This window comes from Zootermopsis nevadensis, unplaced genomic scaffold, assembly GCF_977971745.1.
Source record: "Zootermopsis nevadensis isolate Lab colony 2312 unplaced genomic scaffold, Znev_1.0 Znev_ptg000023l, whole genome shotgun sequence".
Lineage (NCBI taxonomy): Eukaryota > Metazoa > Arthropoda > Insecta > Blattodea > Termopsidae > Zootermopsis > Zootermopsis nevadensis.
The window spans coordinates 159,863-174,430 of NW_028259155.1; the positions used below are offsets into that span (position 1 = coordinate 159,863).

The following is a 14,568-nucleotide window of genomic DNA, read 5'->3' on the forward strand; positions in this document are numbered from 1 at the left end:
TTTGCTAAATTTATCGTAAAATTAAATGCGTGAAATTCTATTTCGGTTGTAATTTTTCTTTTTAATGCCTCTATAACCTTTCGCCGGCCATTTATTTAGCAGAAACCATGGCAACCACATGTTCAGAATCATAATTAAATTCAAAGTTTTTCTAAAGATGGCAGATAGAACCTACTTTGCCAACATAACCCTGTACATGTATCCCTTCCATATGTTTAACATTATTAATATTAAACAACTGTTATCTGGGAAGCATGGTAATGGGTCATAAATTATAATAATTAAATTACATTATTATATAATTTTTAACATGCATTTGGACATTCTATAAGCAGTTTGTATGCATATGCTGACGATGACTTAGAGTTATTATGTTGGTGGTACGTCATTGAAATTCTGATGTGACGAAAATTTCTACACTAATCTCACGTCAGTTGGTTTCGGCATGTGGCTGTAGTTGGGTGTGTGTTTGCCTGTGTAACTTTAACTAATGCGTTCTCATTATATAATTTCTAATTTAATTGTCATTCTGAATATATCATGGAAGAAGTTAAGCAAGAAGACGTTCACCAACTTCTGGAACATTTCTCTAAATGTTTATATAAAGCCAAGGAGGCGGATTCGAAGGTATGATAGAGAGCCGTTTAGTGGAAAGCACATGGTTCCAGTTTACACATCGTGTGTGACAGTTGGGTGTTTGAGCTAAATTATTTCGTTAGTGGACAGTGGAAAAATTAATGTATCAAATTAATGCCAGAATGTAACTGTATATTTCAGTAATAAATTTTGATTGTAATCTTTAAATCTGGTGGCCCAATTAGATGGGTTGCCCTACTTGCAAGTGTCTAGTATTGTAATAATTTGTTTATACAACCTTTCCTGGAAGGCTGAGATGAGCCACGAATTTTTGTGCTCATATGTTTTTGAAAAGGCATCTGCCATGGCCTGCTAATTTTCATATGGATTTATTTTATATTGTACAAGCACCGTATATTTATTCTTCACACTGAACAACATGTACTTAACCTGCTTAATATACATTCGTGTGACTTCACCTGCCTATAAGCCCATTGCCCACTCCATTTAAAATACTAGTGTGTGTGATGCTTTCAGCACAGTTTTATTTTCTTGAGTGTTTAAATTTTAATTGATGTTTAACTTTAAAACTTTTTTTGTGATCTGTTGGTTTCATAGGACAGAATCTTTTAAGGCATGGGTTTCTCCACTTTTACTGAAGTTTCTTCTGTATTGAAACATTTATTGAATGAGTTGTGCCAAAAAGCCTTTATGTTCCCCAGTATTTTATAATATAGTGATAAAGAAGGGATTTACTGCTTACTTGCAGAGTCAAGATGTGATGCAACGGTGCCTGAAACTAGTCACATTGGATTATAGTCATGTCGTAAGTATTTGCAGAATATACACACAATTGCTACAGTGTGACCTTCCATTATCCAACTTCTATATTCCATTACTTCAGATAATTTTTTCAAAGCTAAATTCTCAATTACATTTAGTATTTTTTCACATGTAATTTAAACCCTGCCTTACACTACTGTGTCAAAATCTCAAGACAAAGTTTCTTCCTTGGAGCTCTTTAATATTGTATATCCACTTAGGCACCACACTTTGGGAGACATGCACATGAAATGGTACCAGAGCGTGAAATATTAAGGTCCATTGTCCATAAATTCTTATTATCTTTCTATTTTGAAAATAACATTATTTCTGCTCATGCTAATAGTGTCTTTCTTACCTGTCAAGGTTATAAGCAATATTGGAGGAGAACTAAGTGCAAATTACCCAAGTCACTTAATAATCCTGGAGTATGAGCGTCCCTCTGCTAATGTCAGTGGAAATCCGCGCCCCTCGGAGCCACCTCGCACGACTGGCACAATCTATGAGAACATGCATGATGCAACAAAATTACGTGAGCTTTTTGGGAAGTCTCGATTTGCACGTTGCCGGGCAAGATTCCCACTTCCAGTAATTTTGTATCGTGGGAAACACATATGCAGGTGTGACTTATTTTATTTTATCAGTATCAAAGAGTTCATCTCTTTTTTTAGAATAAATTTTATATTCTCTGTTATTTTGTATAGATCATCTACGCTATCTGGAGGCCCCGAAATTTACGGTCGTTCCGGTTTAGACTACCTCTTCTCCGTCACGGAGACCAGCGCCGAGGACGAGGACGAGGAGGTGATGGGCGCAGCGCAGACTCAGAAGGACTGGCAGTTGTTTGACAGAGTGCGAAGTCAGGACATCCGTCTCCTCAAAACGCTTAATGTCGGAACCATTATTGATTTCATGGTTGAGAAGAAAAAAGTGAAGTTTGGAATGAAGTGAGTATTTAAGCTTGGACGCATATCTTTGTCGCTGCAGTGTTTTCACTGTACTAGTGAAGTCACTTTTAATTCCATAATTGGTGCACTCACGAGTCTATGGATACACGTTTGGGTAATTCCTCCATCAAGAGCAGACAGATTGTTTCTAGCATGCGCTTTTCCTGACTGCATGAATACTTAGAAAGTGGGAACACGGCTTCCTTTATGAAGTGTGTTTTGTGTTGTGCTCTAATAGAAGTTGTTAAATAGTGTAAACATTTAAGCCCCTTAAAATTGTACTTTTAATATAAATATGATTGCCTCCAATATCTTACAGTATATTCTTGCGAGAGCTCAGGCAAGTGGCTGTGGATTGGATGTCTGGGATTTTTCTTGTCAGGGGCATTGGACATTTTTCGCCTTGCTACCGCGTTGAGAGTGGCCAACCTCCCATCCAGTGAGTAGCAGAAGTCCTTTTCATGGGTAGAAGAGTGTTCAGTGTGTGGAGTTGACCGCGTCCGTCCATGCAGTCTGATGTCTTGATGGTGTGTTGCTTGGGCACAGGAGAAAATGCAGCTTTTACATTTTTCCACCTGATGAAGTAATACGTCAGAAGATAATTTTTATAAATGTACTCTCTTCACAGTGTCACTTCATCTGAAAAGGTAGACAAAGAGAATCGTTATTCAGACTTTACGATCGTATCCCTGCCGTATCCAGGATGTGAATTTTTTAAGGAATACCGCGATAATGATTATGTTGCCAAGGGTCTGGTTTTTGATTGGACGCAGTCTCACGTGGATGCCGTAATTGGAGTGCCGGATGATGCTGTATCTTCCCAACTCAAGATTGACTGGGAGAAATACAAGGTATTAGAATTGTACCAGATTAGCTCAGATGTAAGCCACACTTTCTTCTTAAAATTTGTTTTCTGAAAAGTGGGTGCAGCATATATGCAATACCTTGATAAAAATCGTCATTGGTCTGCCTGCATTATACGATGTTTGTCTTTAAAAATGCCCAGACACCACAGATTTTTAACAGAATTTGGTATCGAAGAGAGTAGTCTGGTGGAAGTTACCAGCATTTCAGAGCCTTGCTACCTCCATCATCATTGTCATGAGTGAGCACTCATCGCATTGGTTAACTTCTACCAAACTGCATGGCGCTACAACCCAGAAGACAGCCATTTTCGGACTCACCGCCATTAAAACCTCAAATTTTAAAATGGATATCACAAATTGCATTACATAAGCATAATGAAAGGAGTTGGAAAGAAAATTAAAATTCCTTTGGTGATGCATAAAGTTAAAAATAAAGAAAGTAGTAACACATGCATGAGCAGGAAGGATGCGTATTTAAATGTATTTTTCGGTATGGAACTGAGTTTTAAGCATTAGTATATATAATGCATTTTTAAATACATGCTCTTTAATGTACTGCATTTGGGGAAATATTTCGGCCAGTTTGTGTTAGAAGTAAATGAATAGATTGTTTTTGTTTTGCAGGTGTGGGACTTGGTCAAACTGACACAGAATTACATGAAGCTATTGTTACGATACTTACAAGAAAATAGCACAGGTCTTCTTATTCACTGCATTAGTGGTTGGGATCGTACTCCCTTGTTCATTTCACTGTTACGCCTCTCGCTGTGGGCGGACGGCGCCGTCCACCAGTCTCTTGATGCGAACCAGATTTTATACTTTACCATTGCTTATGACTGGATGCTCTTTGGGCACAATCTTATGGATAGGTTAAGTAAAGGTGAAGACATCTTTTTCTTCTGTTTCTACTTTCTGAAACATTTGGTAGGGGATGAATATAGCGTGGCTCCGCGTTCAAAGTCGAAACAAAACGTCGGTGGCGGCGGTAGTAGTAGTGCTGCGGCAGTGCTACGAAATGACTCCGATCTGCACCTGGATGGTATGCTGTTTGACGCAGATTGTGCCATTAGTTCACGGGGCTCAAACATCAGTCTTAACAGTTCGTGTAGCTCAGTTAGTAGCAAAAGTCAAGAAAATCCACCTGTGCTCTTCCACAACGTGCCTGACATATCTGATGAACATACTAATGGGTGAGTTTTAAAAGTTATCAGAATTGAATGTATGTACTTGAGGTTAACATATTTTCTATTTACTTTGTACTGCAACATGTGATGTTTCCTGAAAACATATTTACGTGTGCATATGTGAATCTTTTGCTTTATTTTGGAAAATTTGGAATGTTGATTTTCCATTAACATTTTCGTTCATTATATGATTTGAAGCAGTCATGGCAACTAAATCCAGTAAAATCTTCTCGGGCAATCAGCCGTGTCAAATGCTGGCATGAAGAAACCAGTGTTTTGATAACCACCTCTCTCCCCATCATCATGTAACCATTTGACGCATCCGATTTCCCGAGAAGATGTTATTGGATTTTCTTTGAACTTTTGTTATTTTGTATGAACTGAAATATAGCCCAAAGCATTTTGTTTCAGAAGCCTAAAGAATTATTTTATTCTTTCAGAAATCTTCCCATTTACAACGCTCAGACAACGTGGCCTCCTCACTTGCAGCCATCGGGATTTGAGTCTGCCCTCCCTGGTCTTGGAAGCCTGTCTAACCAGGGTGGATCTGGTTCAGGGCCACGATCCCCACATCCCAGCAGAACAAGTCCTGTAGCAGTTCCAGTAGCTAGTCGCTTCCGACAGCGCAACGACTCCAACAGCTCACTAAGTGTTGGAAGGTGAGAAAGGATTAATCTTTTAAAATAGTGCACATTCCTTGTACTTAACTGACATCTATATACAAAAAATCCTCACTACAGTTACTTTTTATGTTAATGTTAATGTAAATGTAAGTAAGACTAATGTTACTTCTGAGCACCCCTTAATCAGAAGAGGGTTTCTGCGCTATCCACAAAACTGTGAATCATTACTCATTTTGCTGCCGAAACGTCTCTTTTCGTTTGAAGACTTGAGGATTATGTGGTAATGAAGCACAAAACAAACAACCTTTGTATGCATTCTCAAAATTTCTACTCACATGGGCAAGGTAATTGTGATTTTTTCCTCACTTTAACATCCGTATTGATCATTCTGTCCATTGGATGGAATAAAATGAATATTAAGCCTTTCAGCAATTTCAGCAGTTTTTTGTATGAACCATTCAGGTAATTTAGTTTTTACATCTCTTATTCAGAATTATAATTGAATTTGTCAGTGCCTTTGAAGTCTTAACACATATTTGGTACAATCTTTTACATCTAGCGTGATTTTCTAGCTGGCAACTTATCTCTGGGACCGGTAGTTTACGAGGATCTGCCTCCGCTTCCACATCAACAGGAGATTCAGCCACCCCAAACTCTTTGCTGTCCCAGAATAGCAGTAATACGTCTTTGTAAGTACTTGATACAAAGTACAGTGCGTAACTGATGTTACAGGGGTTTGTGTCTCTTTCAGCTGATTTAAATGCTTTATTTTTTTTGTCCTGGGCATTTACTGTATTTGTTAACGGAGCCATTTTTGATGAGAAAGAAATGCCACTCTTTTGATGGAAATGTCTCTCGAAGAATTCGATTGCTTATAATATCATCTTGATAATAACGTATCTTCGTCTGTCTGTTCCATGCCTGAATGTGAAGTGGTGATAATTCTAATTTCTGATTAATGTTGTGTTCCTGCGATTGGAATGTGCCATGTAACGGCAGCGTGCGTATTTCAGGATCCGCTGGCTAGAAGGAACTTTACCTCTGCAAGTGGCCAGTTGTGCTGCATTTATTAAGCTCTCATTACCAATAAGTATTGTTGCAACATAAATAAGCATCCAGGTTGCATACATATATATGTATGCGGAGCATTTAAAGTTTATGAAATTTATGTTTAATTATTAAGTGGCCAAATAAATGCCAATCTGCAGGGTGTTGAGGGCTCAGAGTTGGCGAGTGTTTGAGTTACGGTTCTATCGTAGTTTTTCCATTGAAATTTAGTTTGAAATACTTTATGCACTTAACACTGCATTCTGTGTTGTATTTACAGATGTGAAGGACAAATTTCGACCGAATCAAGCACAACCATAGTTGAAGATGAATGTTTCATATATAATTCAGGACCTGCAGATACTACCACTTTGTAAGTGTTGATTCATCGTTATTATTCGTGAAAATTTAACTACAACTGTTGAAGCATTTGTCGTGTAATTGTGAAGTGTTCCGAGGCAGAATTTACAATAGTTGCTGTGAGACAATGGTGTAAGTATGTCAGTTTTACTAACAGCGTATCCATTAATGATCAAGACCTCGCCTGTGGAACAGGTTTTCTCTCTGCCTGACAGTCAGTGGGGTGACAAATTTTTCTGTCAGTGACTCCGGTTTTGAGGTTGTGACGTTGTTTTCGGGCGTAACCCCAATAATAATTACTGTATTGAAATCCTCTTATATAACATCTGGAAGTAAGTAATTTTGAAAGGTGGCTCAGCCATGATAACACTGGTGTTCAATTATTGCACTAGTAGTTGGTAATTATTATGAACTGTTTCAGGCGACGGGAGAGACTCCAGACTGTCCGAACACTCTTTTATAATGCTTATTGCTCAACAGTTGGATTCAAGTTTAAAAATGGTCAAGATTCGGGACTTGGAAGCTTGCTGGGTAACTTTGCTGAGAAAGTTGGCATAATTTCAACTCAGAGGACCTCAGTTTAGGAACAGAACGATTTAAACTTTTCCTGTTTATAAGTCTGATAAGTGTAATCTTAAATGAGACTGTTGTACAAATATAGAGGAAGATAAATATTTTTATAACCTACGACTTGTTTTGTAAATGAGAGTTGCAGCGTATGTGATGCAGGTATAAAATATACTTTGGTGCTTGTTTTTCACTGCCTACCTAATAATAATGAAAGAAAGATGTACCATAAGTAGAACATTATTTCTTAGGCATGTGTGAGAACAACCTTTTTTAATTTAAGATAAGAAAATGGAACAATTTTGAGAATTGAGACAAGAACATGAATTTTCTTTGCTAGACCAATTTTTCCACTATAATCCCATTATAACACTAGCCACTATTTTTTCAATACACTGAAGTATTAGATCCTTCTCCAATGAAGAATGTTCATAAATCATTGTATTTAAAAATTCGCTTCTAGGGCCATGTCTTCTTTCATCACTTTTTGAATCTTGATGTCAGTACCAATTTCAGATTTTCGCTGCGTCTAGATATTTGCCACAGAAGTTGAATTATAAGTAACATGCAATAGTTTTATTGCATGGTGCAATAACCTACACCAGTGTTTCAGTAATTGACCAAGATAAGTCTGTAAGTGTGTTTACCCATTTGGGAATCTGAACGTGTCTTAGAATGCTGCGTGATGATGTTACCATGAGCACATGACACGGTTTGCAAATGTGAGAATTAATATAAATATGAAAATTAAGAAGTAACTCTGAAGTGCATGATTATATTCAGTCCTTAGGGTTTATGTATACCAGAATTTCATGTTACAGTAAAACACAGGTATAATGAACATGAATATAACACGTTCATGGCTATAGCGAGCAAATAACAACTTCATATTTAATTTACCAAAATTTATTCACAAAATTCTCATTATATTGAGCATACTTTATGGATATAATGAGTAAAATTGGTTTATCTGAAAAACAAAATGTTTGAGATCTTTGTGTCATGATACCTTTTCAGTTGTTTACATTCTTACTCTTACAGCACAAGTTGGTTCTGACGTGTTCTGGCTAGCCTGCTGTGAAAAAGTTATAATTATTTGCAAGTTAGAGCATGGTGGAAAAAGAAACTCTGTTAAAAGGGAAGACGACAGTGGCTAGGACATTCGTGAATAACGGTGCCCGCGAAACCATTAGTAACTTATTCGCAAGCCAAGGATGCTGTGCAGGTGTTAGTTAACTTTTTTAAAACAACATTTAGTGAAAAGATACCTTACAGACATCAAAGTAACTGATGAGACAAGTTTCTATCCAAAATTACATTCAGACAAGGTAATAATTAGTGTATATTCATTTCTATATTTTAAAATTACTTTTATGCATGTTTTATTTTCTGTCATTTTTATTAATCTGTTCTAGATAAACATTTGAAAATAATTTTGTATTAATTGTGAATACCATCTAATCATTTCTTATTTTTGTTTGTGAATATGTTTTTATATTCCTGCATTTTGCAAATAATGATTATAATGAGCAAAAGTAATTGGTTCCAATGCACTCATTATGAACGAGTTCAACTGTATTACATTGTGAACAGATGACTCCGTTTAAAGACTGGAGTAAGGACATTTCTACTTACAAGTTGGCATTTCTGATACTGACATGAATTGGCAGTTGACAAAGTTAAGTCCCGATGCTCTGCCCATAGAGAAATAGGGAGAGAGACAGATTGATTTATGCTAGCATTGCCAACCAATACAGTTCATATGAATAGGGTAGTTTGCGTGCTACTGTGCAAAGCTAAAGTAGTTGTCTAAAAATTCTTGATGTTCAAGACTGAAAAATTAACATTCAAGTTGTGACTGAGATTTTATCCTTACTCAGTCTTGAAAACAGAAGACTCACACATGCCTGTTATTTCTGATTTAAGAATTCAAAAGTTTCATTTTTAGAAACAAACTGCCACATTGTAAAATGCTGCAAGTATTTTTGTAAATCACACGCAGCGTACAAATGTTTACTCCCTTTAACCAACCATAATGTATTATAAGAAATTTATGTATAAAGAATGACAGTTGTAAAGTAAATCTTGGTACAATGAACTTCTGTGGTCTGACAATTTATATTTGTTACAATTAAATTTTGCAATAAAAATATTAATAACAAAAAATTTGTATCACACTGACCACTACTATATAAGATTTCCATTACTATTGCAGTAGAATAGAATAATGCATGACAGTTCTCACATGGGCTGGAGAACATGAGACTTATTGTCTCTGAAATGTTTATACAGTGAGGTTGATATTGGTTCCTCGAGCATGTGCGTGTTTCCTTATGACACGTCGTTCACTGCTTGGTCGCTGTGTTGATGGTGTGGTTGGGATTGTGGGTGTGCTTTGAGTTGAAGTAGACTGGACCATTTGGATTAATGGAAGAGAAGCTTGCGACTTGCGGAGTTGTTGAAATTCTTCAGAGAGTTCTTCTAATTTTGTCTTCAGTAATTGTTGTTGTGTTGTAATGGCTTGAACTGCACTGATAAGGCTGGTCAATGTTTCAGTACTTTCCTCTTTATGTAATTTCTTATGGATTATGTATTGTTCCTGTGTCACTTGATCAAGTGAACTTGCAAGTCCATTCAACTTCTCAGTAGTTTTATTCTGCATTTGTGTCAGATCATACACCTTTTGCAACTGAATCTCAGTTTCATTTTGTCTGAGACTATTCTCCTTGTACAGTGTATCAATTTTTAGGTGAGCTGATTCATCCCTCTTACAGCTATAATTACTTACTGATTCCTTGATAGTCATAATTTCATTCTGAAGAATGTCGGACTTCTCCCTGTGTGACTCTATGGATCTCAGACTGTTTTTAAGAATTTCAACTGATCCTTTCAATTGAGCAACATCATCTACTAAGTAGTCTGTAGTTCCTTGGTAAGTGTCAAGAGACTCAAATTTTTGCAAACATTTATGTGAAACAATCTTCAATTCTGTTACATCATGTGACAGATTGACTTTCATGTTTTGGTACTCAGTCAGAGAACTCATATTTCCTTTGACGCTTTCCAAACCGATTCTCAGTTTTCTGACTTCGTTTTGTAGTTCATCTGTCTGTTCTTGATACTCCGGAAAATTATTTAAGATATCTGTGTGACTTCTTACAAAATCTGTAAGACAGCCAATATTATCACATACCTCATTTGCTGTTGCTTGAGAGAAGAGTAATTGTGTTATTAGTACCACTAAGAATACTATTTTCACTGTTTGCAGAGACATTGTTTGATTACCTACAGTGCTCTTGTGTTCAGAACCACACGAATTACATCCATACAGTGAAAACAGCTAGATGAGACTGGCAATTCGATTAAAAACAGTTGTTGATATGCTATTTCAAGAATAAAGATAAATAGGTCATGACATCTACATGAGGAAAATGAAGATAAGGACAATTTGTTAAGCACTGAACATGTCAATAGACACATTTTCTGTGCATAGTTTTATTAATGTAGGGGATTTCCATGACAAAGATCAGTTCCTGAACTTTATTCATTTAAACAAAGTTGTCTTTTGTATCAACACTCTTACCCTCTGGTGGAGCATGGCCATCAAGGTCAATAATATTATACCGGTGTACAAAAAAAATCAGGTACTTTGAATTTTCATTAATATTAATGTTTTTTTCTTAAAATTAGGCAGACATATTAGCAACATTGTTTTACAGATGCCTGGCATAAATCATTGTAGTTAATAGAAGGTATAGAAAAGTCTCATACAGACAAATACAAGGAGATTACAAATGATTGGAATTATGTCCCAGCTGTACACTTACATCACTTGTTTTTTGGACTTAATCTGTTCACCTATACTTCAACCAAAACATTTATAACTTTCTGTTAATTCTATTGACATATAGAGATTCCTGACATTCCAAGTTATAAATTTCATGTCTTTTCTGTTACTTAGGTTATTACATATAATTCATGTAAGTCCAAGGTCTTTGTAACGTTTGTAATATGCTTCAAATTAAAGCAGATGAGATGGGCATTGCATGTAGCACACTTGAGAGATGAAAAATACAACTTTTTTTAGAAAACCTTTAGGGAAGATACTGAAGAAGGTGATTAACGTAGGCCTAACGTAAAAGGACATTCCGATTTTCTTCGTTCTTTAGAGCAACATATGAAATGAAACAGAGGATATGGGATCAGGTGTTAATGGTTTTATGTGTTAAGAAATTAGGACGAATTAATCGATTTAATAGCATGGATATTCATAGTTGTGCAAGAGTAGATAGTTGCCGGTATTTGCCGTGTGATGGTGCTGGTGGTGTTTCTCTCATCTCGTCAGTGACTAGTGCATAGAATGAGATTTCGTCAGTGGTGACATTAAATTTTGTAAAGATGTTTGAATCTGGTGTTGATCTTGGATTCGATTTTGCAGAATTAAGTTCGGAAGATCTGAATTTAGAATGTGGCGATCTGCTCAATCAAGAAGAGTCATTGGCAGTTTCCAGTTCCCAGAATGACTTCATGTTTTACGAGTTGAAATCGAAAACAGTACCAGAGAGGTTAGTTTCATTCCAGTATTTTATGCAATGATTGCAATTCAAGATCTCTATTTGTGATGCATTAGATGATTGTGCGTTTCAGTATATTTATATATAAACCTGCGTTTTTATCAAGATCATATGAGAATCGCGACATATAAATACCTTGACATTTATTAGAAATGTACCATTACTTTTGTGCGATAATCTTCAGCGGACAGTGTATTGATGCCATTTTGGAATTATTTCCTTGTTGCGAAAAAAAAAAATCTTGGCGTGAGACTTAAATTCTGGAAATGCTTGAAACTTTTCTGATTTCTAAGTACCTAAAGATTAAAATATACAAAACAATAATTTTGCCTGTTGTTTTGTATGGGTGTGAAACATTGTCTCTCACTCTGAGGGAGGAGCATAGATTGCAGGTGTTTGAGAATAGGGTGTTGAAGAGGATATTTGGGCCTAGGAGAGAAGAGGATGGGGCATGGAAAAAACTGCATATGACGAGCTTAAAAATGTGTACTTCTCCCCCAATATTGTCTCATTCTAAGAAAACACAGATTAAACATGATGAAAGATTCTCAGGCTAGAAGCTGCATCAGGTGGCTGAACAGTGAACAAACCACATCTTCTCCCAACCATTCAAGAACAGAGATTGTTCTTGAAATGGCAGAAGATATGGTTTGTTCACCGTTCAGCCACCTGATGCAGCGTGTAGTCCAAGAGGCTTTCATCAACTTCAGTTGCCGCAAAATCTTCATTTCATACACTGATTAAGCATGTTTGAGAAAAGTGTAACCTACAAATATGTTTATAACAAGTTTTCTCCGTTCTCCTGGTACAGAAGACCTTCATAATTCGTAATTTTCACCACATATCATTGAGATCAAATCAAGAAGGATAAGATGGACAGGGCATGTAGTAAAAACAGAGAGACCTAAGCACAGGTGGAAATGTTAAAGTGAACCTTACATAAATAATATGGGAGGTGGACATAGCTGAAGGGTTGAACACAAAAATTAACTTTCTAAATCCGTAAAAGAAAGGTGATTTCTTAACCGGCTCAGAAACTATAGCCCTATCATGAAAAATATTAGTTCAAGGATATTTTCCTAAATATTGAAGGGAGGCCTTGGCGTAGATGAGAGGATATTGTAAAAATGTTTTTTTAAGAAAAAGGATCCGAGATTGTAGACTGGATTCGTGTGACTGCTGTTGTGAAGAAGATGGTGAAACTTTTGGTTCTGTAGAAGATGAAAAATTTCAGTTTCACGGGTTTCAGTAATAGTTGGCCTTTGCCATATTAAGCCCAGTTGCTGCAGTAATTCCTTGTGTTTACTCATTTATTATGTCATGTGCCGTGCATGCAAACAGAAGCTGCTTTGCTTTCGTCTCTTAGATAAAGACACTGGAAGCTGTGTACACCTTGTTTCTGGGTGACTGCAGGCCACGTAAGCAAATACTGGAAGCCACGAAGGAAAGAGCGGGAGTGAGCTCCAAATTATGGGGGAAGTAACTAAAAGAGAATAATAATTGGAGAGGCATTTCAAGACGCAGTGTGGAATGTCCGCACTTTCTTTGACTGTGAACGTGAATGACAGTTTTATATATTTTTTTATTAAAATGCATAAACTAGGTACTCAGCATATGATACAAGAACAGAATGGAATTTGTGTACATTCCGTAGATCCTTCACAGACTTAAGCCAAGGATTTAAAACCTTGCTTTTAATACAAATATAATTTGCATAGTTATGACAGTCAGCTGCAAAAATAATTACACAAGGAAGTGCACACGAGTTTAAAATAGTTCTGTTTTAAATTGTGACAGCAGGGAGGAGAACAACACACTTGGCTGTTAAAGTTGTTCCTGTTCAAACTTTTTCATTTCTGTCGATACTTTAATGACTTCTGTTGTTTCGAGATCGTCTTTTAAATTTAATACGTATTTCGTTTTCCCATTCTTACTCAGAGGAATAAAGAATAGTTTTATCAGCTGTTACGTGTTTATCTGAATATTGGATGAAATTCTTGTAAGATTCGAGGTGTTCACAGCGGTGAGTTTGAAGATTTCTGTCTTCTGGGTTGTTGCGCCGTGTAGTCTGGTCGATGTTAACCAACGTTTCAGAGGTCATACTGCCTCCATCTTCAGGGCGATGAACATCGACCAGTCTACACAGCGCAACAACCCAGAAGACAGAAATCTTCAATGAAATTCTTGCATGTGCGTACTGGAGATGGCACGCATTTGTGATGTAGCAGTGTTTTGTTTAAGAATTTGTACTCGGTTGTCAAGCGGAAATGCGGACCGGATTACGTATCCTTTAGCTGCTTCACGGCCATTTGTTTCTGAGGCACTATGACATCTTTTGCTTTAGAATTGTTTTCTCTCTTCACGTTTATTATTAGGAAATACTAAACTAGGAACTCTGTTTGTGTTAGTTTACGAAGGCAATCCAGATTCAGCAATTTGTAGTGGAATTTACAGGTTACAATAGTTTGTGTTAGGTCGAATGACTGTAAAAGATCACCGATTCAGTAAGAGGCGTGCGTGGTCATTGGACTGGTCCATTTTGACGCTTCTGTGTTCATGTGAGGATGAGGAGAACAGTTACCACAAAGAGTAACAGGTACCCTATTTACCGATAGATTGTTTGTCCATGTCTTAGTCATTCATGACATATTTTCCGGATTGTAGCGCCGTGTAGTCTTGTAGAAGTTTATCCCATTTTCGGAGGTCCCTGCTGCCTCCACCTCTGAAACGTCGGTAAACTTCTAGCAGACTACACGGCGCCGCAGTCCACACTCACCGCCGTGAAAACCAAAAATCCTACTTGATTAAGTTTCCAGTCGGCAGATGCATCAGTCAACTTGGCTTATCGGAACTATTGTCGTGTGTTCGGAGCAGCTTTGTTGTTCCTTGCGTCAGTCGGTTTGACCGCTTGGCCGCCCGAAAACTTGGAGTGGACTCAACAATCTTGTGCCGACTGCGGCAAGATATTGGTTAAGTTGGCTTGCGTGTGCAGAAAATAGCCG

At 37.0% G+C, this 14,568-nt stretch overlaps 2 protein-coding genes and 1 long non-coding RNA gene across 3 annotated transcripts in view; 2 read left to right on the forward strand and 1 right to left on the reverse strand.

Annotated features, from left to right (window-relative positions):
- Nucleotides 1-410: 410 nt before the first annotated feature.
- On the forward strand, nucleotides 411-7,112 carry EDTP (Egg-derived tyrosine phosphatase). Its single transcript, XM_022076187.2, has 10 exons — nucleotides 411-627; nucleotides 1,346-1,402; nucleotides 1,765-2,018; nucleotides 2,103-2,345; nucleotides 2,974-3,196; nucleotides 3,836-4,401; nucleotides 4,836-5,054; nucleotides 5,591-5,707; nucleotides 6,346-6,438; nucleotides 6,847-7,112. The coding sequence occupies exons 1-10, from the start codon at nucleotides 541-543 to the stop codon at nucleotides 7,007-7,009; spliced, it is 2,022 nt and encodes a 673-aa protein (XP_021931879.1). The 5' UTR covers nucleotides 411-540; the 3' UTR covers nucleotides 7,010-7,112.
- LOC110835700 (uncharacterized) lies at nucleotides 4,796-14,497 on the reverse strand. The gene is made up of 2 exons (XR_015536669.1): nucleotides 14,367-14,497; nucleotides 4,796-5,040 (listed from the first exon to the last, which is right to left on the reverse strand). It is a non-coding gene; the product is annotated as an uncharacterized LOC110835700 (long non-coding RNA).
- The window catches only part of Mitf (transcription factor Mitf), a 40,822-nt gene continuing 37,588 nt past the window's right edge, over nucleotides 11,335-14,568 (forward strand). The window contains exon 1 of the mRNA XM_022076190.2: nucleotides 11,335-11,557. Coding sequence (XP_021931882.1) covers nucleotides 11,391-11,557 — 167 coding nt within the window. The 5' untranslated portion in view covers nucleotides 11,335-11,390. The remainder of the gene's footprint in view (nucleotides 11,558-14,568) is intronic.